A 27,632-nucleotide genomic window follows, 5' to 3' on the forward strand; every position below is an offset into this window, starting at 1 on the left:
AAAGCTGTTAGGAACTCCTAGGAAAAGAAAATATAAGAAGTCACCAGTTAGAATCGAACCCGAGAAATCCACCTAGGAATCTAATACGTTTCCCTGCATTTTTCTATTGATATCAGTTTATGCTGAATTATTGGCGATTTAAAGCATAATGCGTATGCAAGACCTTAGTTTTTGAAAGGGCGAAGGAATCTATAATTCAATTTTCGACAGGACTCTGCATAAAATTACATTAAAGGGAAGGTTCTTCAAATAACCATCCGAATATACATAACATAAAAATAAAAGATCACTTGAAATGAATCTTGATAATGAGTTAATTGACTAATGCTAAATGTTATAATTTTTTCCTTTTCTTAATTAAATTAATATTTTAAGTTCACCATCGATTTGAGAAGAAAATTTTGAAAATTTCATCAATAAATGTGGCCAACCAGAAAGCATTTTCCTTTCAACACAGAAACTGAAGAAACTTCAAATCGCAAGCTTAAGATTCATTCTTTTTTCGTATTGTGGGAAATGAAAGAGAACAGTGTTCACTTAAGATTTAATGTTTTTGACAAAAAGTTCCTCGGGAGAATGGGATTTCATAGTTCTTTCTGCTATCAACTGGAGAGATAACTACCTAGCAGTGGTTGATAATTAATTGAAACAATTGTTTTACAATGAATAATTGTGAGTAAACTGTACGTACTAAAGAAACATACATAAATGGTATTACAAATAAACAATAAATCGTTAATAAAAACATTAATAATGATATGCAAAACACAAATATAAACAGGGCGAACTGAATGGATAGATTGGCCCTGAGATGTGACCCCTTTGGCTATCAGACTTCTGATTGATGTATCAATTTTTTTTAAAAACAGTTCACAGCTCTCTTTAATGATTTATAAACTAATTATCTTTCATTCAAACAACTAGACTAGTATTGATGATAACACGTGACAAACTTTGAACATTATCACTGTTAACACGTTCTTTATTTTTATTTATTTTATTATTATTGTTGTTTTATCATTAAAGATTAATTTAAAAAAAAGGGTTTCAGTGATTAAGAACATTAACTAGTGAAGGCGCTAACAGGGAGAACCACTTTAGTACCAGCATACAAGTAAAAAAAAAATAAATAAATAAAATTAACTATCCTTAGTTCTAGTAGAGCCAATGAATGATAATTTTGCCAGTCTTTTTCCTCCAAGAGCCCCAAACGATATGGATACGCCAACCAATGTTCTGTTTCACATGCTCAGTCATCAGTAAATATCTCTTACCAGAGCTCTCTAAGCTGCCAGTTTTCTTCCGACAAGTCCCATTTCCCTATTCTGTCTAAATTTTGTTGATTTTGTCCCAGACAATTAGATTCACAGAGAATCTTAATAAAGTTTGAATACTCTTTCTAAAGAAGGTATAAAGAAACATAAAAAACTGAAAGATTTATGCTAAGATCATAATAAAAATTGAAGAATTTTAATTATTGAATCTAAATTGTTGCCATTGGTGATACCTTTTAAATGATCAACTCAATCTGATTTGTATGCGAATACGACAGTGCCCTTAGGCGACTATAAGTTCTATTCATCATTGGCAATTCTTCCTACAAAAAAATACAATGCCGAATCTGAGGATATGCCATAGGGGTCGAAAGAATGGAGGATTAGAGAGCTAGCATGGTCAGCGGGAAAGGAGAGGAGCCACAGATCCAGTAAATACATATATAAAAGGATTTATGCAAATCGTTGTGTACGTATGTGTGTGAGTGCAACTTGTTGGAATTGGGTTTGGCATTCCAGGTGCCTACCTGAAGAGAGGACAGGTCCTATAGTGGAAGGGGTAGTCGTTCACTCTATCTCACTTACACACAAGATATGACCTTGACCCGTGAAGCTGAGGTCAGGCAAGGACACGGAGTACACCTGTTCCACTTGGGCAACCGACTTGTCATTCTTCCTCTTTTCCACAGAGCGCGCTGTTTGCCCATCTCTTCTTCTACGTTGAGTACTCAACCCCATCAGAATAGACTTCTTTCCATGTTCATCGGTCTCGTAGCAAAGCATCCGCCTATCTCTTTCACCAATCTTTCTATTGCTTTGCATAGTATCTTCGTTACAAATCTTTGGTTAAATTAGATTGGAACATGAGGAAGGCCCTTATCCCTAGGCACTGTAGACAATTGCATTGAAGCTCATTGTGCATATCCCTTGTATGTTAGTTCTATTCACATATTCCACGATTTTTTGACGAGTGTTTTTCTGTTATTTTGTCTGGGCTCTAAAGTGGTTGAATCTCCTAATTAGCGACTGTATCACAATCAGACAGGCTATAAAAGATTATTTCCTCTTCTTCGGCCTAGGCCTGCAGTGAGGATGGACCTACCTACAGTAAAATACTCATTTTCCAAGTTTATGGTACCCTAAAAAAAAAACCAGTCAGATTACAAGAGTACATGAGAATATACAAACTGATTGAACCAAAGTTTATTCAATTGATACAAAGAAGCTAAATTGATTGAAAAGTGATGGATCAAGAAGCTACCAAACATCCAAAAGAAGAAACAGTAAAATTAAGAAGAGTGGAATGTGCGGGATATATTTATTTTAAAAGATCCGATCTCCACATTTACAGTGGCAAACATTTCTTGAGTTCTCTTAACTGATCTGTTCCAAGTTGTAATTTATTTTAAAATATATTAACATTTTAGTTTAATTAAAAATGAAATTTATGTTTCAAATATTAAATGTGGCAATAAATTCTTCTTTTTTTCCTCAATACATATACATTTTCTCTAAGAACGTTGCTATGAAGTAACTATTAGCGATGAGAGGAGAGGAGAGAATAGTTGGGATCAGATTTACTCGTATTGGCATCACTTGACTTATCTGATTTAATATCAGTGCAAGTCTCACATTCCTCACCTGCCACACTCCTACTAATGCCTCCAAGAAGATACTGCGTGCGCTACTTTAGGCTCTAAATGATTAAAAAAACTTGGTGGAGGGACATGGGTATTGACTGTCTAATACTTTAATGGTATTTACTATTATTAAAGTTAATTGCACCTTATGTTTTTTTCTCTCATAACTATGTACTGAGATGCCCTTCAACCGTTAGAAACATTCTCACTCGCTCTTTATTTTAGGAACTGCCTCAGGACCCTTGACTCTTGACAACCAACGGTTTTTTTGAAATTAATTAGAAAAGGTCGCGTTGTTCTAAACATTGTAGGGCTACGACTAGTGACTTCTCAGTTACCTTTACACACCTCTCTCGTATACCTCCTTGAGAACCAAGATAACTGCAGGGAGCTAACCTGTTTTTTCAAATTTAGTCCACGGTTTTAAGCAATCAATGTGCTTGGTAACAGATTAAGTCTTTTACAGTCGTGTATTAGAATAACTCATTTCTTACATCAAGCCCAGTAAATGATTATATATTTTTTGGAACTAAGCTGGTTTATAAATTAAAAATAAAAAGAAAAGAAATTCTTAATTTTAATAACAACTAAGCACGATAAAATAAGAAATGAAATGATAAAGAGTTTCATTCCTTTTGTATCGGATTGGATATAATATAATTAAATTCGCAGATGGTACATTACGCGAGGCCGTATAATTGTAGGAAGTAAATATGATTGGAAATTTATTGATATTGTTGATAAGATTGATGAAGATAGTGGTTATGACCTATATTTTAATATAGGTCTGGAATAAATTGAGAGATGGACAAAAAGAAGAATTAACCTGACGTAATTCCTAGCAAGAATGGCTCAAGATAGAACATATTCCGACGGTATGAGGCCTGTCTAAATACATCTTTACACAATCTGTAAAAAAATGATAATAATATTAAGTTTTAACAACTTTAACTGAAATGTTAAGTTAATCACAGGAATCAATTTTTCTTTTTTCATGAGCGCTAAATATTAAATATTTCGAATTTATTTACATTTTCAAGTTTTGGGCAACAAATCATTTCTAATTTTCTGCCAACTTTTGGACATAATTGCCTTCTTCCAATTTGCACTAATCAAAGGGATTACATTATTATATTATTGTTCATTAAAATAATTATTAAAAATAAACATAACATAATTAGATTATGAAGAAGATTTCTAATGAGCAGGAGGAACTTTCTAATTTGGCCATGGGAGTAACAATGTGAAAATGGCATTATAAGAAAACAACGTTCCTAGCGATTTTCTTTGAAAGTGAGATCTATTACTAGCTAAACATTAACACAAATACTTATTACAGTAAGTCTTGATGTAAATATATTAACTGAGGTTTTCAATTAAATGGTAATATAAATGATGTGTTTCTTTTATCAATATCCAAACTTGCACAGATATTTTTAAATAAACATGTAATCCTGAACAAAGAACAAGTTGAAACTAGTTAGACAGGGATAGTAGTTCCTAAACCTGCTTCTACACAATAAGGGGAAATAGCGATATTAAAAATACAACCAGAAACAAACAAAACTGGAGCGCACACTCGCATGACTTTCTCTTACCACTACTTGCGTGAAAATATTTTGCGCAAAAAATAGTTAAAAACAAAAAAGGTACTTTTTCTGAATCTACTTGTTTGAATGCGGTTTTTTATTAATACATATTAGTTTCCTATGATATTATAAAAGTAATTAGTATGCAACGTTCTCGTAAATAATTCTTCAAGACTTCTCTCTTCCTTAAAACTTATTTAAGGAAGGATTTTTCTGAGAAAATGATTAAATTAAAAGTTCTATCATTTGCGATGAGAATTCCAAGGGTTAGTAAATTTTTTGTCTCACTTTTTCACGAAAATTTATAAAAATTAAATTTATTTATTATCTGAATAAAGTGAAAACATTGTAAAATTTTAGAGATGTATAGAAAGAAGTATGCTCTCAACAACTACTCAAGATAAATAGATAAATTATTGCAGCACTACAAAATGTATCCTTCATCGACCCTGGCGCCAAGTTACCTCCTGTTTTTATTTATGATGTTTAAAGTAACCCAGGTGAGAACATCTTGCGGACGCACATTGAGGAGGTCAGTGGGCCGCATGTAGCCCTCGGGCCAAATGAAACAATTCACTGTTTACCGGCGCTTGTTATAAATTTCAATGTAGAAAATAATTTAATTTTAGCACCATTATTTTGTTATTGACTTTAATCAAATGACCACCAAAACCATTCATTTATTTATTTAAAAATTTATAATCTGTACGTTTATCTAAAAATCTGAATAAAGTAATTACCAACGCCCTCCTCATAGTGTAAACATCACGAACACAAGCACTAGATATAAAGTAATAATTATTTAAAACTTCTCCAGCTATTAGGATGGGCCTGAGAAGACGGCACTGACCTCAACATCAACCGTGGGGCCTACTATGCCTTCTTTATATTATACAGCCGTTCTCATCTTTAATTACGTCCTAATAATGCTAATCGAATTTCTACATCAACCTCATCGAAAGCAGCATCATTACAAAATTTTAATAGTTATTCTAATACTTTAAATATTATTGTTTAGGAGGTATTAGGTTTCTTGGAAATTGTAATAAAATTCAATCCAGTGACGGAAAAAAATCTTAAAAGTTATAAAAATTGTCTATATTAATACACTCGAATCGGTTAAATTTCATGCCTCTGGTAGATTTATTTACTGTATTATTTATTTCTTACTAAATATTATATTATTTTAGTGAAAATTAATGGCGTATAACCGCATGGTTAATTTAGAAAACTTCATTCTCACAGGTATCCAGATTAGGGAGCAGACACTGGTTGCTATTAATTTTAATACTGTTGTTTGTGCTGAAGCCAGCAGTTCGAGAGCCTGTAAAGGTTTTGAGTCGGGCTTCCTATGGCAATGAAGCGCATAACTACTGGTTTCGGGTTTACCCAAATAAACCTACATTACGATAAGGGAGCGATTTGCAACATTTGCCAGGGTGATGAAGTTAATCCACTAACGGGAAAGAATTCCTTAACAGTTTTAAATTCAATCTAACACGGGTTCTTTAATTAACTAATTTGAAAGATCTGTGATACCCTCTTATATTTATGAATCCATTTCCAAATAGTGATCCTTATTTCGCAGATGAGAATTTTGTTTATTCTACTCATTTTGTGAATTTATTAAAACTATTTGAAATTAGTACTTTTTAAGACAAATAATCCATTTCCTTTAAAACAATTTTGAAAAACAATTTGACTTATTCAATTTAATTTAACCACTCCACTTGTGGTTTTCTTTTAATACATTAAAAGCAGAAAATTTTCAACTCTAGGAGGAATAAACCACTTCCTCTGAGACTCAGCACATTTACATACAAATACTATGTCTCACAAGTTTCGCTCTGAAGCCCTTTTATAAAAGACAAATTTGTTTTCATTTTTTATTTATTTATGTTTTTATTCACTATTTATTTTCTACTGCTTTGTCCGGTTTTTTTTTATTTATTTGAATAAGCTATCTCAAAAATCTAAGCAACAAATATATTTTTTAGAGTTTAACATTTTTTACAAGAGATTAATATTCTTCGATAATGCCTAAGAACAACACAATAATTTCCACTCATTAAATTCAAAGTAAGAAAGCCAATTTTTTTTAGATATAGGCAAGTACACCAACTGTGAACTGTAAACTGATATCAATAGAATAGTATAAAATGTATTTATTCAAATTATAAACAAAAGCATCACATTCTCTTACTATTTTACACAAAGACACTACCACGATGATTTATAAATTGTTCGTTGGAGGCCAGTTGTCGGAAATATGTTTTTATTTAAATATTATTTTTTCCTAATCTTTTTTCTGAAAAAGTCTTTCAAGTTAAAGTAAAAGGACTACTGTATATGCATAAAAATTTGGAAAGAGAAACATCGGAATAATTTTCCAGGAAATCTCTAAAAACTGAAAAATCTGTTCAGAAAAAATATCGAATATTCTCGGAAAGCTTAATGTCCAGTAACTACCGGATTTAAAATTTGAAACTGCTAATTTTTGTTTTTGACTTAAAGTGGAAAAATGCTTGCTGATTGAGAAAAACGCAAAACAATTTGTAAAAAACACTTTTTACTATGAAGGCGTCTTCAAAACAGCAAACGCCAAATTGAATCTATGCATGTTTTACTTTTTCTTAAAAGATAAAAGTAAAAAAGCAGTAAAAACTCAGATACAAAACCGTATAAAGTGAAGATAATCAAGTTTAGATATTCTTGGTAATTTACTTTTTTGAAGAATTCTGCATGTTTCACAAAGGCACAAAATATGAGCTGAATAATAGAGAAAAATGTATAAGAACGAAATGCGCTGGCATTTTTAAAATGAAATTGTATAGAACTTTTCTTAAGTTTTCTCATATTTCTCTGTGGAAAGCAGCCTGTTATTATAGTATTAAAAAGATGTCCATTTCTACTGATTTTCTGTTTAACTTGCTAAATTCAGCATTCCTACTAATTCAACTCATAACTAGAAACCAATTTCATATTCTAAACAGGAGGAAGTGTCCTAGCTACATCTATAAAATTTATCTTTTATCTTTAGTGGTCACACAAGTCAAAGAGATCTTAAATTCACACAATACTTGGGTTTATCTACCAACACACAAACTCCAGCTCAACAATGAAGACTCAAACCTAATCTTACTCTTGATTAGCTATGTGGAGCATGAAGGTAGAGATCAGTACTTATAGGCGAAAATATGGCCTATTCGTATTAAACTATCTCTTCTAATATTAATATTCTACACAAAAGTACAAGGTTGTTAGATAAGATAATGATGCTGAGTAACTTTTTCTTTCAGATGGACTAAAATAAAATAGACAACTTTTATACATAAAAAAAACTTTCTCAACTATGATAATTTGTTTTAACAAAATAATAATAATAAAATAATCACAATAAATACTATGTAATATATCTTTCAAAAAAGATGAAAAATTAATAGAAGTTATTTCTTTCGTCAATAGTGTCAATCCAAACTGTTCACAATGACGAAAGACAAAGTTGATGTTATAAGTAAACCATGCTCTCATTTACTTTTAGGAAAATTTGTATGCAGATATTTCTGATACCACACTGTTTATTGCTATCGTTTTATCCAACGTAGAGATATAAAATACTCACTTTACAAATGCAAGTAAAGCACTTAATATCCTTAATCGTGTCCACGATGACAATCTCGCCTTCGTTGTTGCATTCCTCTCTCTTTCCTGAAACAAAAAAAAAAACAAAAATTTAATCTATGGTTTATTTTCAAGTATCTTTTAACTATAACAAAATCTAACAATCCTTTTTTTTTTTATCAAAATAGATCAACCAAAAGTACTACTTTACTGATTATTTCGTATTTATTTTTAAGAATATGTTCATGATAATGATTTTGTTCAAAAGCAGCACATCTGAAATTTTGATGAACTTGATATGAGATTCCTTGCGGATACACAAAATTCAATTTTTATTTGAAAATTTTTGTCGAGAATGTTCGACTAAAGGTATTTCTGTAAATGGGGTTGTTAAGACCCCTTGAAGGTGCCTTTTCTATGTAAACAGTCTAAAAATTAATTAATTTTAATAAGAAGTAATACTATACGATTATATACAAGGAATTTGAACACTTTCAACACCTGATTTTTATTTCCAAGCTGGGCAAGACTGATTGTGCCGACCACAAAGCATAAAGCATCTCACCTTGTTGTGTTACAAGGGGTTAAAGATGTATGTAACTTTTTTAATGAAAGATTTTGATTTTAACAATAATTTACGTAAGAATAAACCTGCATATAAGCAAAGTAGGTTTACGAAGTTAGCATAGCATTATCTTGTTGAAAAATGTGATAGATACATAAGAACAAAAAGTAAGCCTTTGGTTGATTTTTCCATATAGAAGAAGCGGTAAGTAATCATATATGAAAAGCTTCGAAAAGAACTAATCTTTTCATAACTAGGATAGCTTACTTGAGAGTAAGAGACGACGAATATGTGGTTTAGCTAAACAAAGTTTTTCTTTGGGGAGAAAGCTTAAACCATCATTTGCGGTGGCTGGTAGTGATTGTATGGGTAACAACTATGTATTTAATGAGAGAATCAATACCTGACAGAGTGTTCTTATAGTAAAACTAAAATTACTTAACTGCTTTGAGGAATTTGCATAATATCACACATTTTCACAATAAATAAGATAGCTTATTTCTTTTTGTATCAGATAAAAGAAATATTTTATAATTTTCTGTGAAATTTACAACATTAAAACAATAGTCCTGAAACAAGTAAATATGATTATAAAAGAAGCGTTTCAGGATTCTCTGAGAACAATACTTCTTGTTGTGGAAAACGCGCAGCCAGTGAAGCTTCAGACGTCGAATAGGATTGTTAGAAAAAGTAGCTGAGAAACTAATTAAAGTATTAAGGTGACAGAATGCAACTTTTTGAGGAGATATAATATTAAGTATAAGAAGATTGGTAAGTTTTTTACAGTGCTACATAAAATCATTGATTTCATTAGTTTTAGCTCGTATGTTTCCCTTATTTCTCACCAGTTCAGACTTTCATTTACATCAGAAGTTGAATTATCAGTAGGGTGTGACTTCCACTTATAAAGTTTCATCTCTCTCTCACACACATACAAAAAAACAATATCTGTTACTTGAGGTTGATAATATACACAATTAAGTTGTAATAATAACCTGCCGTATTTTTTTTGTTTGAGATATTTTACTTTCATTATACTTGCAAGACTACAAAACGGAAATCTGATCCGATAGCTGTACTTTTACTCAAGAGCAATAATAGAGAGTAAGAAGCAAATATGCTTGTTAAATAGTCTGGCCGTATATAAAAAGAAATATATTTTTTCTTCAATGACCAGTGAACAAAATATGAAAGGCTTTCTCTAGCTGTGTTGCTGAAAGAAAAAAGAACCTAAAAACCTGCAAGTTGGTTACACAATGAATGGTCATAGGTCTACTGCATGGGTAGAACATTGGTTTAAAAAGGCGAATTTAATATTTTTAATTTCTTTTAGACCAAACAGAATGAATATTTCAGTCGTGATGAATTTTCATAATTTATTTTTAACTGGACATTAATATTTTGAGCATTGTAGAAGACGATTTTTTTTTTAGTCTGTGTATATATATCTGTTTGGAAAAGCAAATAATTAAAAAACGAAAGTCTCAGAACGCTGAAGTTGGCTGTCCAGCATTTCAGAGATCATCGGTCAGCGTTGAAAGTATCCTCCTTCTTCGACCGTTGCCACAATCAGAAAATAAGTACACTTAGGTGATAAGGTTTAGAATGGTTGCCTTTTAGTTAAATGTTGATTAGATTAATGAGTGTTGATATAAATTTAAAATTAAATTGGATATTTTTTGTTTACTTAAATGTTCTTTTAGAATTGTAAAAATGTTTGGAAATTAGTACAATTTTTGTTTTTTAAAAAGCAAGAGAAATGGTTTTTCCTTCTTAAAAACATTAAGGAGAAAAATAAAACTATATTAACTGATTTTAATTAATTAATCCATTACAGTGAAGTAGAGAATAAATTATTTTTAAAAGATATTAAGGCAGTAACTTTAACTGGGTCACGGCTGAAGTTAGAACACAATCTGAAAGGGTGCAGAGTTACATTAAATTCTGTTCCGCTGTTTCACCTGAGTAGCTTGGAGTAGTAATGCCGCTTTTCGACAAATTCAGGCAATCAAAAGACAATTTTAGCTAAATTTCTATCATAATTCTAGCCTTGTTCTCTTATTGACATGAGAAGTCAAAAACAGAAAAGTCTGAAAGTTCAAACCATAAATTTCATTTAGTCAAGCCACTGGTTCGAAATTTAGGCCCAAACCAACTTAATGATATGCTACTTTAGTGAATTTATTTCTTATATTTCCTATACTCTAAGGAAAAAACTCTCAACTACTTATTTTAAACTTCTTTTGAAAACCTTTAAACATAACATTTTGCAGTTAAATTCATTTCAAGGACAAAAAGAGTAATTAACTTTATGGTAAAAATTCCGAGTTACCATTTCATTCATTTTTCTCAATGGACCTATTGTGTATTCCCTTGGGAGATCACTTGTTCGGAACAATTTCTACTAAACTAAAATTCTGCTGCTGAGATGCACATTTGTTGCCGAGCGTAATTAACGCATAATTAGAAGAGAAGTCTTTCATACCTTCTCAGTAACAAAGGACCTAAAGAGGATCTGACGCTCAGTATTGCTAAACTAGCAGTGATCACTTTCGCCAAGATTCTTGATAATCCTTCATCTATTTAAGCTCTTTTTAAGTAAATCTTCCGTAAACTACTGCAACGATTCTCTTAATAAATCTCATCTATGATTGTTTGATCAGATATTTCCCAAGAAGGTGTAACTAAATATTTTGTTTGTTCCTTTTTTACTTCTATTTAAGAAAGCATTGTGTCTCAAGCTGACTTCTGGAAATATAGAACACCATAAATTCATTAAACTTGAACCCGACAGTCCAAATTCGATACTTTTTAAGTGCCAGGAACCTTCTTCGGAGGCTAAAACCTCTAATCAACCAGTTATTATCTGCCTCTAGATTGTAAACATTTTATAAGTAAAAAGAGTATGTGGTAATCAGTAGATTCCACGTAAGCTAGATGAACGATGAGCTAGAAGTTTAAAAAACAGTTATTGAGATTTGACGAAGCGTCTGCGGGCTTGCTTGATTTTATTTGACAGAACTCTATTGTCTATTAAACGAAGAAGAAAATTTTAAGGTAAAAAAAGCGTACGAATTCTAGCCAAGAAGGGTAAATGTTAGGATTTAATTACCCGACAATCGGGAACTTAGAAATGAATCACGCTCTGGTTCTGCTTTCCTTCGTTAATTTCAGAAGCGACTTGTAGTCTTTTCTAAAGACGGCTAAAACTCGCCTGAATTTCAAGTTTCCACTCGGTAAGTTTTTCAATCCTTTCTTTTCGTTAGCTGATATATTCATACTCTGAAAGGAGCTAAATAAGAAACAACTAAAAGCAAATATCATTAGCAAAATTAATAGTAATTTTAAAGTGTACCTTACAACAAGCGACAACTTTTTCCATTAAAAAATAATATCTTAGAAAACTGCTTATTATTAGAAATTCCAAGATATTAAACTGCAGTATGTATGTAATAAAATAATGTATTAGTGACACGCCTTTAAAATCAACATCCAGCCAAGTGAAAAAGTCAGAAAGGAAATGTGTGGGGGCAAAGGTGTTCATACACAAACGTGCATATATGAGTTTCACACATCACACTCAAAAAAATTGTATATATATAGATACATATATATATGTGTGTGTGTGTGTGTATGTGAGTGTGTTTATTGTGGATTTGTGCGTGTCCCTCATGTTTGTGATTCTGTGTATTAAAGAGAACGCTTCTCGGCCGCTAATGACAGCATTAACATTCAAAGCCAATACACAATTGGAAAAACAATGGCATATGCTGCCCACCCCCTCTCATTCCCTTTAGTTTCAAGTAACTTAAAAATATTCACTCAGACTTGAATGAACTTTAGAATTCCATATGTGTATATTTTTTTTTTATTCATTTTTTCACCATTATGTATTCTAATTTGCAAACAATGAAGCAACAATCCATCTAATTATAACTTTAATAACTATAATAAAGTAATCATCTTAATTAAAATTCTCTTAGTTTAAATTAAAGATAAAAAGAAAACGAATGTTTCACGCTCAACTTAATGGCATTTTTAAAATTTATTCAGAAATCGGGACTGCCCTTGTGGTAATTATTTGCCCACTGAGACTGTGTAAAGATTTTTCATGAAAAGAATTTAACCAATGAATCGTTTTTTCTTTCTTTTTTAATCAATTTTTTTATGCCAACGTGTTCTAGAGAAACTTCTCTACATACGAGTAAATATTTCATCATGTAGGATTTTTTAAATTAGAAATAGTTAAATAAACATCATTAGAGACGAAAGATTATTAAAAACCACACCTAAACCGTCTTACTGACTTACAATTAAAACTTTACTGAGCTGATTAATACTTAATCAGCATAATTGAAGGAACGTTTTGAGATCAAGTAAAATACTGTTCACCTTAAGAGAGTAGTTTACATAAAATGGGGAAAAGATAGATCAGGTTACCAAATTTATGTACTTGAGATATCTCTTGAATATAGAAGTTTTCTGAATTGGAGTTAAGGAGGCAGGGCTACGAGAAATTTAATGAAGCAAAAAAAAAATACATCCTTTGGATTTAGAGTATCCATTAACTTTTTTCACGTTTTCACCTCACTCAGAATCGGGATTGTGACATTAAATAAAATTATAAAAGCCATTTAAGAGTTGTTATAAATCGGATATTTGTGAAAAGTTGAGAAATAGAGAAAATTTTAGGAGTACTAGCTGAACTCGAGCTCGGAAAATCCGGAATGCCGATGCAGCTGCCGTTTTTTGGAGCTTTTTAACTTTTTAAACTTCAAATTGTGAATAAAGGTCTAAAATTAATATAAAGATTTGATTCATACATAACCACTAACTTACTAATATTAGTCTGGTGTCCAATACGACTCCTAAATGCTTAAAAAGAGATTCTACGCAAAGAAATAAGAAAATTAAATAAAAAAAAAACAAGGAAGATTTGGTTAGTGTAATATATGTATGTTAGTTGACAATAATGACTCAGAAGTTGATGCTAAATTTGGCATTCCTCAAAGTATGAATTCGTCAAAATATGAAAGAAAACCTATGAGCCTGTAAATGAAGAGTGATGCATAATCACCAACGTACTCTGTATGTGTTCTCCAATGTGACTCCTAGACGAAACATAAGATGAGATTCTAGGTAAAGTAGTGAGAAAAGCATAACGAAAAAACGTGAATGATATGGTGGAATAATGGCCCAGAAGTTGATGCTAAACATGGCACTTCTCAAAGTATGACAATAAAATATCACATTGAGATGGGCGAAGTCTAGAATAAATAACACCATATTCCAAGGTTATGAATATGATAAACTTTATTAAAACTAATTTTATATGTGAGCTCTTCTATTTATTAAAGTTGTTTAAAAGATATTTTGCGGAATGTTTGACGCCTGTCCGCCAATTTACATGTTAATTACAACCAAACTTTCCGGCGCCACGTGGTAACTGAGAAGATAGATGATCTGACCGCGAAGTTAGGGTGTGTTGCATGATTCTAAGATCGATTCCCGATCTTGACCTTGGATATTTATTTGAATATGAATGTTATTTAGGCTGAATGTTTGCTATCCGCCTCCATCCACTACCTGATTTGTATTTGCAAATGAAGCCCGTTTGACAGATAGACATTGCAATCGACACATTATTAAAAACTGAATATATTTTGAATATTGCTAGTAAAGCACAGTCATTTACATTTATATTTAATTATAAAGGCACAAACTTACTGAACTTGATTGTGTGGGTGGGCCTTATTGATGATGTAATCGGAACAGATGTGAAAAATGATAATGTAATATTTATTTGTAAATTGATGTGACATCAGGGGACTGACACTGACTAAATTACGAATAATGAAAGCTGGCAAATATTTATGAAATTTAAGTAAAGATAAAAAGAATTATAAAATATAAAAATAAATACGAAAGATGAGTATATTAAATTTAAGTAAGATACTAAAATCTTTTTAAAATCTAGATTTCATCTATAAATTTCAAATAATGTTTTTCTTCAATAAACTAGCGTTGTATCATTTTTATTTTAATAAAAATAATGCTCCACCGTCAATTTCCACAATGGGTTATTAATTGAATGATGGAGCAGATCAACAAGAAATTTTATTGCATTGAAAAAAATACTTATTAATAAATCACAGGTATTATATAAAATCCTTTTTTGAATCCATTCAATACTGTTTTTTTTTTTCATAACAAAAAAATGAAGTGATTTATCTCTCGGATTTCTTTACCGTAATTGTAATAGTTTAATTTTTCTGTAATAGTCATTTGTACCGATATATATAGCTGATTTCAATAAGACCATTATGTGTATATATAATTACTAAAACAGGGACTTTTACGAACAAAATCGATGAAACCTAAAAAGGTGATTACTTCAAGTTTGAAATTTCGATTACATATTTAATATTTATTTCTTTATTTATATTTAACTTTATATTACACTGACATGGCTTTTTAGAGGGTGCCCCATCACCTTATCTTCCTTTGTTCTTAATCGATTTTTGTGCCCCTACTAATGTACTAATGAGTTAAAAATGTGGTCAAGTCTGAAGTGCTGGGTAATATCTTTGATTTTATCCTTCATAGCGCGCATGTCCATACGGTTTCGGACTTTCATCCGTCATAAGTCCATCAGTAAGTAGCATCAGTTTGGTGTAGAGAATTCGACTACACTTACGCTACCACCTTGCACTACACTTGCCGGCTGAGTGAGTAAATAAAGTGAAAAAACATTAAGGTATTTTTTTATTCTGAGAAAAAGTGATATCTTTTCGGTAATGCAGAACATTCGATTGACCAAGTTTTAATACCTCTAACTGATGCGACACCTAAAAAAAGAAAGAAAATGCAAATTTGATCTTTTCACGATTTTGGGTTAAAGAGAACACAAAACATACACCGAGGATCTCAGAAACTGAATATAGAAAGCCTACTTAAAAAATTAAAATGACTTTGTGAATCTAATACTGAATAACTACTAGCTGAAATGTTTGTTAAGTTTTAGATTCCATATTAAGGCGCTCCTACGGTTAAAGCAAGGTAATTTCAAAAGATTTCATAAGAAGTGGGCAGATGAATTCTAGTTGTATCCTTTTCATTTCTAAGTTCTGGAACCTCAGAATAACCTATGAACAACAGCAAACTAGAAAATTTAGCTATCGATTCCCTTGAAGGCTGAAACGGTATTCATACGCCAAGAAGCGAAACTAAACACTAACGGCGTTGAGTCCTGCGGCGTTCTTACTACACCACGCTCCATATAATTGTCTCCAGTTATCATAGCCCTTGAAACGCAATTGTAACATAGGTTTCTAGAATATGAATTAAATATTACAATATGAATACATAATATTACTCTGCGCTACAAATGCCTAACTTAAAGTTAGGCAAGACGGTTATAAACTCCTTTTAATAATTGTTAAAACTGTCACAAACTTTAGGTTTTAAGGACGATTCAAGCGTAAAAACTTATTCGGTTTACAGCCTCAAAAATTTTAGCAGGAAAGTATAATGGATATAGTGATGAAAGTAATAGTAATAAATAAAGAATTGTGAGTTCGTAGAGAAGCTAAGGTAGATGCTAAAAATAATTTCAAATTTTACTTTAAACGTAAAAATAAATTTTAGCTTCAATGCTAACAATCCCAACTTCAAAGTAAAATAGGCCACAAAGTGGCTAAGCTTAAAATGGAATCATTGCAAGTAATACGTAAAAAAAAGCTCAGAAATCTAAAAGAATTCCTAGAAGTGCAGGTAGTCTTTGTTAAATGAATGAAAGAACTGGTTTGTGTAAACAAAAAGGGTTTTGTATGTTTGTTTTTAGTGAAGAACTGTTTTGAAGGGAACTAAGAGGCTAGTTAAAAGTGTCACCATCATACAGGTGTTTAGTTCTGTTTAGAATCGCCTCTCTTATATATATATAAATAAGTATATATACATATACTAGTCCCACTGGAAATAGGGAGATTTGAATAATATTCTGTTATAGCATCTTGTTTTATGAAACAAACAGATGGTGTTACTGCTGTTATTGTTGCACTGTTCTAATCTGTTTATGGGACTATCATAAAGTCTAATGCCTTTATTTAATAACAGTTTTTTTAAAAATTTATTTTAATTTAATCATTATTCTGACTAGAAATTTTGTATCAATTTTTTTAATTAACATTTAATTGGAATAGTTTACATACACTGTTTTTGGAGTTAAATTATTGACATGAAAGAATATTAAGAGGAACACAGATCTAATTTTATTTTTCTTACATCCTAGTAAAAACGGATTCCAAAGTCATGCAATGAGAGAGATTTCAGGTTCTCGCAGCAAAAGATCTCTTAAGATTTTCACCTTCGACCCCAAGTTATTATTTGACTAGTTTGATGTGCCCTAAAGTGTAACTGTCCTATCAGTTGGTAATTTAAAGTTACGTTTAGTTTTATTTATGAAAGTTACATTTGTAAAAAATAAATACTAAATGCAAAATAACTTTTACTTTCTAAAGTGTATTTTAACCGAAATATAAAAATAGAAACTTCGGACAAACTGAGTTCGAAGGAGCGAAATAGGACTAGCTGTTCTTTAATGATTGACGCGTTAATGTTTAGTCTGAACATGAGATAATGTAACGGTTTACCTTTCCACATCAAGGGAGAAAAAAAAACCTTAGCCCATTATTTCACTGACTAAAAGAAATGAAGAACATAATTATGCATATATTTAGGTTTTAGTATATGTATTCTTTATACACGGTTAGCCTGGAGCGAGCGCGTGTACATATCAGTCTAAACTCACATGTATATTGAAGAATAAGATCAATTGGTGTTATGTAAGCACTCATTCATATTGTCTAGTTGCTTAAACTCATCAAAACTTTTTTTGTTGTGAGATTATTTAGTAAAAACAAAACCCACAAAGAAACTAACGAAGTTTCAAGATCTACTAGGCTCATAGTTCAACACCTGGCATTCTCTGATACAAATACACAAACACATTCAATTGAGTCTTAAAATAGGAATTTAATTTAAATACAAAAGAATCTATACAACTGACGTATAAACTAAGCATTGTTAGAACTGTTTAGGTATTGTTTACATTAAAAGAATCTGCTCTTAATCAGCTTCAAACATTTGGGAGAATTCAAAAATCCTGAATATATAAAATTACATTCCTGAGAATGTGTACTTTTTTAGTTTGCAAATTCCAGAATTACTGAGGAATTTTTTTTTTTTATTATTATTACTTAATGCCTAAAGGATAAAATGAACTAACTAAAGGAAAAAAATTAGGTGCAATAATTGCTCAAGATTTCCTGCATTGAATTTTTCAATATACTAGTTGGAATTATACAATTGATTCCCTGTACCTTATTCAGCCAAACCTGCCATTAAGGAAGAGTGGATATGTCGTTTGAGTTTAACATTAAATAGAAAGATTTTGAGAAATAATAATGGTATTCATTTGGTAGAGTTAAAATATCTATTTAAACATAATAAATAAATAAATAAAAAGAAATTTCAGCTGCCTGAGTTAACTGAGAAAATTTATTTCAAAAAGTTTGATCATATTGTAATACTTTCTCTTATGATTTAAAATTCTCTTACTAGCGCAAGAGAATGAGAGGATTGGCTCATATTTGAATATATTTTTTTTTGGCCCGTTTGGTAATGATATTGTGACATTCTTGTCTAACAGTGATGATTATCTCATCTCGTGACGTACAATATTAAAACAATCTGTCAAATAGGTGTCTGACTATTCATTTATTTTCGCAATATATATATACATATAATATATATACAATATACTTTCCCCACTAACTAAGTATAAACGTTCTGAGAGCCCTAGTAATCGAAGGTTAAGAACGGTGTAGATTATTAGAACGCCATTTCATATCAATTAGGATCTACAGTTAGAAATAAAAAAAACACATTAAAAGCATTGCTAGAATTACAATTTGGATAAAATGAATTAATTAACCGAACTTAGTGATTTTATTTAGAATGTTCTGGATAATTTACGAGTTGAATTTAAGAATGAAACCTGGACAAAATTTACTGCATTCGAGGCTATTACATGAGAATTATTACTTTATTATATCTGTATTAATAAAATTATATTTCTAGCAATTCCTGTTTTTCCTTAAATTATTTTGGAAAATCTGAATAATCTCCCATGTGATATCGCCGAAAACACATTTTGCCAGTGATAATACATTTTCAAAAGTGATAAATCATACAATAAAAACCAAAAATCAATTTTAAACTTTAAATGGAGAGATTATGAGAAGTAATGATGGTATTCATTTGGGAATGTTAAAATGCATCCCGAGTTTTTTTTTTCCAGGAAGGAATTTCTGTTAATTGTCGTTTGTGATCAAAATCTGTTTTTCTGTTTAACACTAATCTATCGTAAAATAGTGTAAACCTATTAAGATAAATTAACAGAGACAATATATCGCCTAACATAATTCATCAAAAAAATCGTCTGAAAATTTGGGATAGTATACATATATACTTTTTTTTTTTGCGAAAATATATGAATAGTCAGACACCTATTTGACAGATGGTTTTAATATTGTAACATACGTCACGAGATGAGATAATGATCACTACTAGAAAAGAATGTCACAATATCAATACCAAACGGCCGAAAAAAAAAAATTATATTCAAATATGAACCAATTCTCTCTTATTTTCTTGCGCTAGTAAGAGAATTTTAAATCATAAGAGAAAGTATTACAATATGATCAAACTTTTTGAAATAAATTTTCTCAGTTAACACAGGCAGCTGAAATTTCTTTTTATGATTTTTTTTTTTAAAATAGATATTTTAACTCTACCAAATGAATACCATTATTATTTCTCAAAATCTTTCTATTTAATGATCAAAATGTATTTTATGGTTTAATGTTATTATATGGTTTATCACTTTTTGTTGTACCATTAAAGTTTTTCCTAATTTGATATTTTCTTTAAACCACTGTATTAATAACTATACACTGTTAAGAATTAAATATATTTCTAAAATTTGATCTTTAAAGAAATGTATAAGTTAAAAGGTTCAGAAAATTGAAGTAACAGAAAGTCATTTGGGTTTTTGTTCTTGATTTTTCTAGAATATATATTTTATTAATGAGAATTCAAATTCCAAATTTTAAGAAAAAATCAACTTCTCAGAAAATTATAGCAGCGGATATCTTAAAAATTGTTACGCTAATAACACATACAATGACCTATCAGATTTACTTTTACTTAAAGAGTCTCAAAAAACTGATTTCAATAAGGTCCCGAAATATACAGTACTGGGTCTTCAAAGTATTCTGTATTTCTGTATTTTATCATGTTACCATCTATGAAATTTTGTAAATATAAACTATGAGAATAGTAATAAGACAGCATTGAGTGCTTCTTATACTCCAAATATTTGTTTCTTTGAGTAATGTGATTTTTAATTTGAAACTATTTGATTGGATATTATTTTAGTATTCATTTGAAAATAATTAAAAAAAAAAAAAAAACCTCATTTTGAAAGAAGTAGAGTTGAATATAAATATTATTGAAGCAATCAGGTAATTTTCTATAGCTGATGAACGTGGGGGAGTGCAATCATTTCAAAGATTACATTGTAATTTTCAACAGAATTACTTTAGTTATTCCAGTAATTTGATTGAAAATATATAAAAAAAATATTAATATTGCTTTTTAAAGAAATTTTTATAAATATATTATATTATTAGAGATAGAGTGAATACAAGAGAAGCTATAATGAATAATTGGAAGATAGGGAGAGAAGGGATACTCGGACAATGTGAGATAGCGGGTGGTCCCGACCGACCACTAGGAAGATATCTTCACTCCTTGGCCTATTCCTTCTTCTCATTCTTCTTCCTTCTGCAACCTCTCAGTTAACAGTAAGTTTGAAACAACCAACCACAGAGGGTGGCCTAATAACAAAAACTACCGCCTTCTGCCATCAACATGATTATTGAGATGTTTCCATTTTGTTACCGCCTTGTTACAGAGTATAATGGAATCAAGAAATGGAAAGAAAGAAAACAAAAGAAACAAAATGGAAGGTAAAAAAACATAATTAGGATGAGCTGATGATTTGGGATGGGTAACGAGGTGAAATGGTTGGGTAGGGCTGATTGCAGCAGGTACCAACATGCATGCTAACTTCCTCGCCACCAGCTTCACTCCGAAGTTCCCGTATAATGTTGGAAGAACATTATAGGTAGATAAAGATAAAAATAGCTCTTTGTGGGTGTCCCTCGCCACTTGAAATATACTAAAGAAAATGACAGAGCCCTAACCGCTGACAGGAATACTAAAACAATTTCTAAACCTTTATTACAACTTTGAAATTCTGAAACCAGTACAAAAGTTATAATGAATTCTTCGAAAGCTAAAAAGCAGAATTTTTGATACCTAATAAATCTCTAATAATTCAAAATATTATTGATTTTTTTGTTTTTGTACCAAACAAAGTTATTTTTTTGGCTACACATTACAGGCGATTATGAAAATAAACATTCTTATAGTGAGGCCTTCCAGTCACTTAAGTCAAGAAAAACTAGCACAGAAAATTGCCTATACTGCACCTCCTCTTTTAGGTGAGTATAGGCAATAAATAAATATATTACTTTTACATTTATATACAGAGAGAACACTGACCGGAGACAAGTATAAGTTTTTGAATATCAAATTTTCTTTCCCTTGTCTTTAAGCCCAAAGTAAAGTTAGGAATCCTGCAATTTTGTTTCAAATTCTTTTTTATTTAAGTAAGATAAAAGAAAAATCTACGTTAGGAGGATTTTAATGATTACGTTGCTATCGCTAGTTTGTGAACTATTTCTGAAAATGAACCTAAAATCTGAAAAAGCAAAGATTCACCCACTTACGTATGTGAATGGTTTGTATCCACCTTAATTGCATTCAATTTGGAACTATGTAATAATAATAATGTTTTCTTTGTTAATTAATATTCATAAGTATTACAAAATTAAAAAATTACAAAAGAAAATAAATAAAAACTTAGAAAAGTGTTTTTTCATTTTTTTTTAACTAAAGACAACTCTTGGTCTCTTGAACCGTCAGAGTGGAATCTTGTTACTACAAATAAACCAAAATTAAACTGAATTATTGTAAAGGAGCAAAATGCAAGCAAATAATACAAAACTGAATTTAAAGAAAAACAGAGCTAAATTACAAAACAAGTTCCGACTTAAATTTATTGAAGAAATAGAAGTATTTGCACCAAAGGACACCAATCTATAGGCATTATTTTAAATTAAACTAAGTCCTAAGTTGATAAGCATGCTTACAATATTTTATTAAACATCTCCAATCTTTTCCGCCATGAACCCTAACGAAAAATGTAGGAACAGAGCTACTGTAGGTATGCTTTCTCCGACAAATTTTCTAATTTTCGGGGTCGATAGAGATGGAAATAGCTAAAATAGACGAAACAATGGGGAAAATTAATGAAATAACATTATTATTAATTTTGTCAAATTAACTGTTAAATAAAACCCAAGCCATGATAACAAATCAAACACAGCATTACATACGTATTTGTTCTTGAGATTCTCGCCTCCAGTTGCTCCACTCTTTTTCATTTGAAAACGGAAAACTTTACGCTTAACGCATTTCCTTCTTAAATATATATTACCGAAAATAGTTATGCCTATTTTTTTTTTCTCATACTACCAAAACGTCGTGAAAACAACTAGAACACGTACAATGCAATAGATTTCTCATTTCAACAATTACATGCTATCCAAAGCTTAGACCAGGAATCGAACTCAATACAATATATAACTTTGCGGGCCTCTTCTTTAACCGCTCGGCTAAGTACATTAGCCGATGAGCGTACAGATGCTAGGCCCGCAAAACTAATAAGTATTGTGGCTCGCTTTGTAATATGTAAATGCTGGAAGTATTCGCATCAGTAGTTGGCGTTGCTAGACAGGAATAATTGTCTGGACGTCAAAATACCAGAAGAAACAGCCAATCCACTTTACCTTAAAAAACATGATCAGTAGGTTATTAATGCTTGAATTTTTTTTCATAATACATATTAGAATGAAAATAGAATATCAGGGAAAATTCAAAAAATATTTTCTTTCTGAATAAATTGGATCTTTTAATTTAGCATTCATTTGTTTATATATCTTGAACAACAAATAACAACATCAAATAGGAGATGGAGAACTAATATCTGAACAAGGCTATGGTGGAGAAACGATATATGGCCAGGACGTTAAAGTGGTGATTGGTGGTGCCCGCAGATATATAGTGAAACGTCGGGACCACACACATAGTCCAACTGCACACACCGCACAACATAACTTCTCTCTAACCAATTAACAGAATTTTTATTACCACTGAGCATGAGGGAATGAGAGATGCCAACCTGTTAGAGTTAGCAAAGGAAATGCCGGTAAATTCCTACGCCAATGAATAAACAAACCTGACCACTTCCACCATAATTAATGTTAAGATATAATTTCGCAGGAGAGTTGACATATTTATGGATCGTTACAGAACTAAAAGCTAGAAAGAGTTGAAACGACACTGTTAATGAAATTCATCTTTTTAAATCGTCTAATGCTAAATATCATTACGCATGTGACAGGAAGTAGTAGATTCGAAGAAATATTCAATTTGGAGTTTCCCACATTTTTAAGCGATAATTTTAGATATTGGCAGTATGCAAGAGTTCCCAAGAAAATATTGTCACGCTGTACAGCTAGAGTTTCTCATCAATTATTCTGTTTTGAATAAGAAGACTAGCATTGATTTATTTTCAGTGTTAATGTAATTCCTATTGTGTTGATATACACAGTGTATTATATTCATATTGAACAATATAGAAATTTCTAGACTAAATAGAACATTTTTAAATGTATAGGCAATCGTTTAATTGTTGCAGTTTGTCCTAATTTTTTTTTAAATAGAAGTATTGTAAAAAAGATAAACACAAAACTTATTAAGTAAGTTTAATGAACTTTAGATGTCAATAAGGAGATGGCCAAATAATTCAAAGATAAAAAATAAGTTAAAAATATCACATGTCACTTTTAACTAATCGATTCATTCCATTGTTTTTGTAACTAAAGGTTCAATAGTAAAACCCTTCATTGAAAAGGAGTGTCATCCTACTTACTGTCTTATGGTTCTGACCAAATATTTCTATGTAAACTGTTAAATCTTTAGTTTGTATTTTAGATACAATGGAAATGATTGTCTATTAGAAACAAAAATCGTTTCCAACTAACGTTTGAGCTCAAAAATTGAGGTTCTTTGAACCTATTGAACTAACGCACTAATTCTTTAATTGCTGTATTTATGTTTCTATTTATTTTGTTCACAATGAATAAAAAATAATGGAACAATATCTTTCCGCTGAAGACTACTTCTTAATCAGAGCAATCAAAAACCTGGTATGAACGAACAATACTCCACTTTCACTTACCGCAGATTAATTAATTACATTTTCTTAAAACTTCAATTTGTATGCAAACTATATTTTCCTTCAATATTATACATGTTAATAACTTTAAAGATATCATTTTCAAAAATCTAGGAGTCGATTTCGTCAAAATTTCAAAAAGAGAAAATCAATTCACTAAATTGGTACTCAATGTTGGCTGATTTTTTTCCAAAAGTTTTTTTCGCGTCTGATGGTAGTAGCTAAACCAAATATAATTTATTTATTTATTTATTCTAGCACACAAGTACGAGTATAGCGTCTAACAATTTATGACGGGCTAATAACCAAATGTCGAATGAAATTCTCTCCTTTTGAAAGGAACTTGAAGGAGTTGATTCACTCTAAAATATTAACTTCATGTATATAGTATATATGTATATACTCTATTTGTATAATAACTGTACATATTACAATGTTGAGACACTTCCGCTATTTTAACCAGCAAGATCTTTCCGTATCATTAAGTAGTAAAAGAATGGCTACTGTACTGTAGCACCATATAATAAATCGATTTATATCTGTATATAAAACAAACAGGAATATAAATGGATATTATTTTGGCGTTCTTTGTTTGTAACAGGTTTAAAAATTTGATTTATAATTGAAAATGATTAAAGTTATTGCCCAGAAAGGCAATAACGTTGAAAAGAAGAGAAGAGAGAAGAGCATTACTAGAAAAGGAAGCAGTTGTTGAGGAAACTAAGAATATATATAGTGCCATCAAAAAAGATTTACTGAACTCTATAAAAACAATGAGACATCTAAAAGAACACGTACACAATTGGAAATATAATAAGAAAGGAGGGTAATTTCTTTATTAAATCAGTACTGTAATGTTTATTCCCTTGCTTTTACAAATGATAGTCCAAGTTATTGATTTAAAGAAATACATACTAGAGAAATTACGAGTAGTTTCAAGAATGAAATCGGCATCATATCATAATCAAGCTGAATGCTATGAGACAAAGTATCTTAAAAAAATTTATCAATAAAATCATTGTGACCAGTTAAATTAATTAAGATTGTGTAAAATGATCAATGTCAGTTAAAAAGTGAAAATAATTTTAAAAAAACTACTTTAATTAGCTGCATTTCTAATTCAAAAATGAAATAGTAACAATGAAGATGATTGTCTTCCCCCTAGGAACACAGTCATTTTTTTATTTGAATCAAAATCATCACGAATGGAGAAATTCAAGGAAATTTGGACAAAGTCAATGGTATTACCTCAAGAATTACGTTTTTTATACAAGGATTTAACTACATTCGTCCAAGGTTCGTGCAGAGCTTCACAAATCACGACATCAAGTTTTTTAAAATCAAATTTAAAACAATCCACCCCTAATTTAAATGGAACGTACTGTTTGAATTGAAACAAACATTGCGAAAATAGATTTGCTCCTTCTGACTGGAAAGTTTTAAAATATTTTGAACAAACAACTATACACGTCTAAGTCTTCTATAAAGTATTACATTAATGGTATCAAAATATAACTTAATTATATGTTCAAAATTAAGTTATTTAGTTGTTGTCTTTGATATAAATCTTTAAAATTATGTAATTATTTGCAATCTTTAAATACCTATACTTTCATAATAACTGTAGAATTCAAATTTAGAAGAGGCTGTTTTTAAACATTTTTAATACATTTAATAATAATAAAAAAAAAATACCACAACATTGATACAAAAGTTTACAAAGTAAAAAAAAGTAAAAAAAAATTAACAAAAAAAATGATAAGGTGAAACATGTAATTTTCAAACATTCTCAGAATGGGCTCATTAAAGAAAATAAAAATATTTTTGACTACCTTCTTCTTGAAGTCATTATTTAATAACAAAAAAAAAGAAGATTTAATAACAACTTAAACTGTTTGCATAATAATAATAATAATAAAGCTGTTTCTTGAAGGTTTTTTGTGGGTAATATTCATTAAAATTCGATTAATAATTGTTAACATTGTCCTATTTTTAATTTTTGCTAGTTTTCTTATAGAAAACAGGAGGGATCGGAATTGTGAAGGTGAACTCTTGAAAACCAAATATTGCTCTTAGAATATAAAAAAGTTTCGAGGGAATTACCTACCAATCTTCCGCCCCATCTATTACAATGTTAAGAGCCACTAACTACTCTCCAACAGAAAGACAATTGCATTATAGAAGTAGTGTTAATCCGAGAAATCTTTTCTAAATGTTGCTTACGATTCCGAAACCACAGACAATGATCAATGCTAACTGTAATTTTGGAGAAAACAACATGATAACATTAAGATTGATATGTAATTTATTTATTTTTTATTGCGTATATTCAGAATTTGTAATTATTACGAAGTTTCAAGAAAATTGCAGTAAAGTAAAAAATAAACTTCTGTGAATTCCTACTCCCAGTCTGAAATTTTCTTCCAACTCTGAAATTTGGCCGCTTAATTATTCCTCCTTAATATAACACAAATGGTAAACCAAAAAGTACAAGAAATGCATTACTAAGGACAACCTAAATCCTTCCCTCTCCTAGAATTGCCAATAAAAGAATTTAGTTAACGAAAAGATATTCTCGAGAATGTAAAAAAATTAAAAAAATCCTCTCAATAAATTTAAAGGACATAAACGTTAGCAAAGTTTTTATAAGAACCCATTCCCCAATCAGTTTGCCTTAACATGACAATTAGTTCCCATTATCTGCTGCGATCCAAGTTTTGCGTCTCTACCCCTAACCAGCCTTGACAATTAAGAAGAATAACTCCTGGGGTGGGATTGTTGATACTGGAAAATAAATGTCGGATTGGAAGTCGGTCATTTACCTGCTTATGAATAAATATTCCTCTGAAACCTTAATTTTGCGAAGACATGTTCACTTTACTTAAGAGTGGTCTGAGAAGGTTCTTTTTGGCCTACTGGACCAAATTATTATCTAGTAATTCTAATAAAGGAAATCTTGATTTACTTATTTATCAAGATATCCAAAGATGGACGAACTTGCTGGAAGCTTCAATTGCAATGAACAATGGGGAAAATGTACCAAATTTGTAAGGTGCTATTTCTGCAACCAAAAAGAGAAAAATTGAGAATAAGATTTTTGTGCGGGCTGGAGGCAGATCTAGCCAGTACATCAGGGGGCTTGGTAAGGATATCCAAGCCAAATAATAAAAAAAAAACTATCAAAATTTCACACAATACACTAAGGATCTGTAACAGAGGCGATGTATAAAAATACTTGTGTTTAGCGTAAACACAAACTCTAGTTCTTCAACAAACACACTCATTCATATAAAAGCATTGTACTCAACAGATGCCCTCATTCTATTATAAACACCTGAAACTTAAGGGAGCCACAATAGATCTTTAGGTCGCCGTGGATTTGACTTTATTTCTCTTCAAACAGCAAATTATTTTAAAAGCATAATTGCCAGCACTACATATACGTATTGCACG

The 27,632-nt window shown here is 30.6% G+C and overlaps 1 protein-coding gene across 3 annotated transcripts in view; it reads right to left on the bottom strand.

Annotated features, from left to right (window-relative positions):
• Positions 1–27,632, bottom strand: part of cv-2 (crosveinless 2-secreting protein) — a 128,082-nt gene that overhangs the window by 29,729 nt on the left and 70,721 nt on the right. For all 3 annotated transcript variants that reach the window (XM_074127065.1, XM_074127064.1, XM_074127063.1), the window contains one exon: positions 8,126–8,211. Coding sequence is in view for 1 of the 3 variants with exons in the window: in XM_074127063.1 (XP_073983164.1) it covers positions 8,126–8,211 (86 nt within the window). In the remaining 2 variants the exon portion in view is untranslated. The remainder of the gene's footprint in view (positions 1–8,125; positions 8,212–27,632) is intronic.

Source organism: Rhodnius prolixus, unplaced genomic scaffold (genome assembly GCF_049639745.1).
Source record: "Rhodnius prolixus isolate KJV_2025 unplaced genomic scaffold, Rpr scaffold_3, whole genome shotgun sequence".
Lineage (NCBI taxonomy): Eukaryota > Metazoa > Arthropoda > Insecta > Hemiptera > Reduviidae > Rhodnius > Rhodnius prolixus.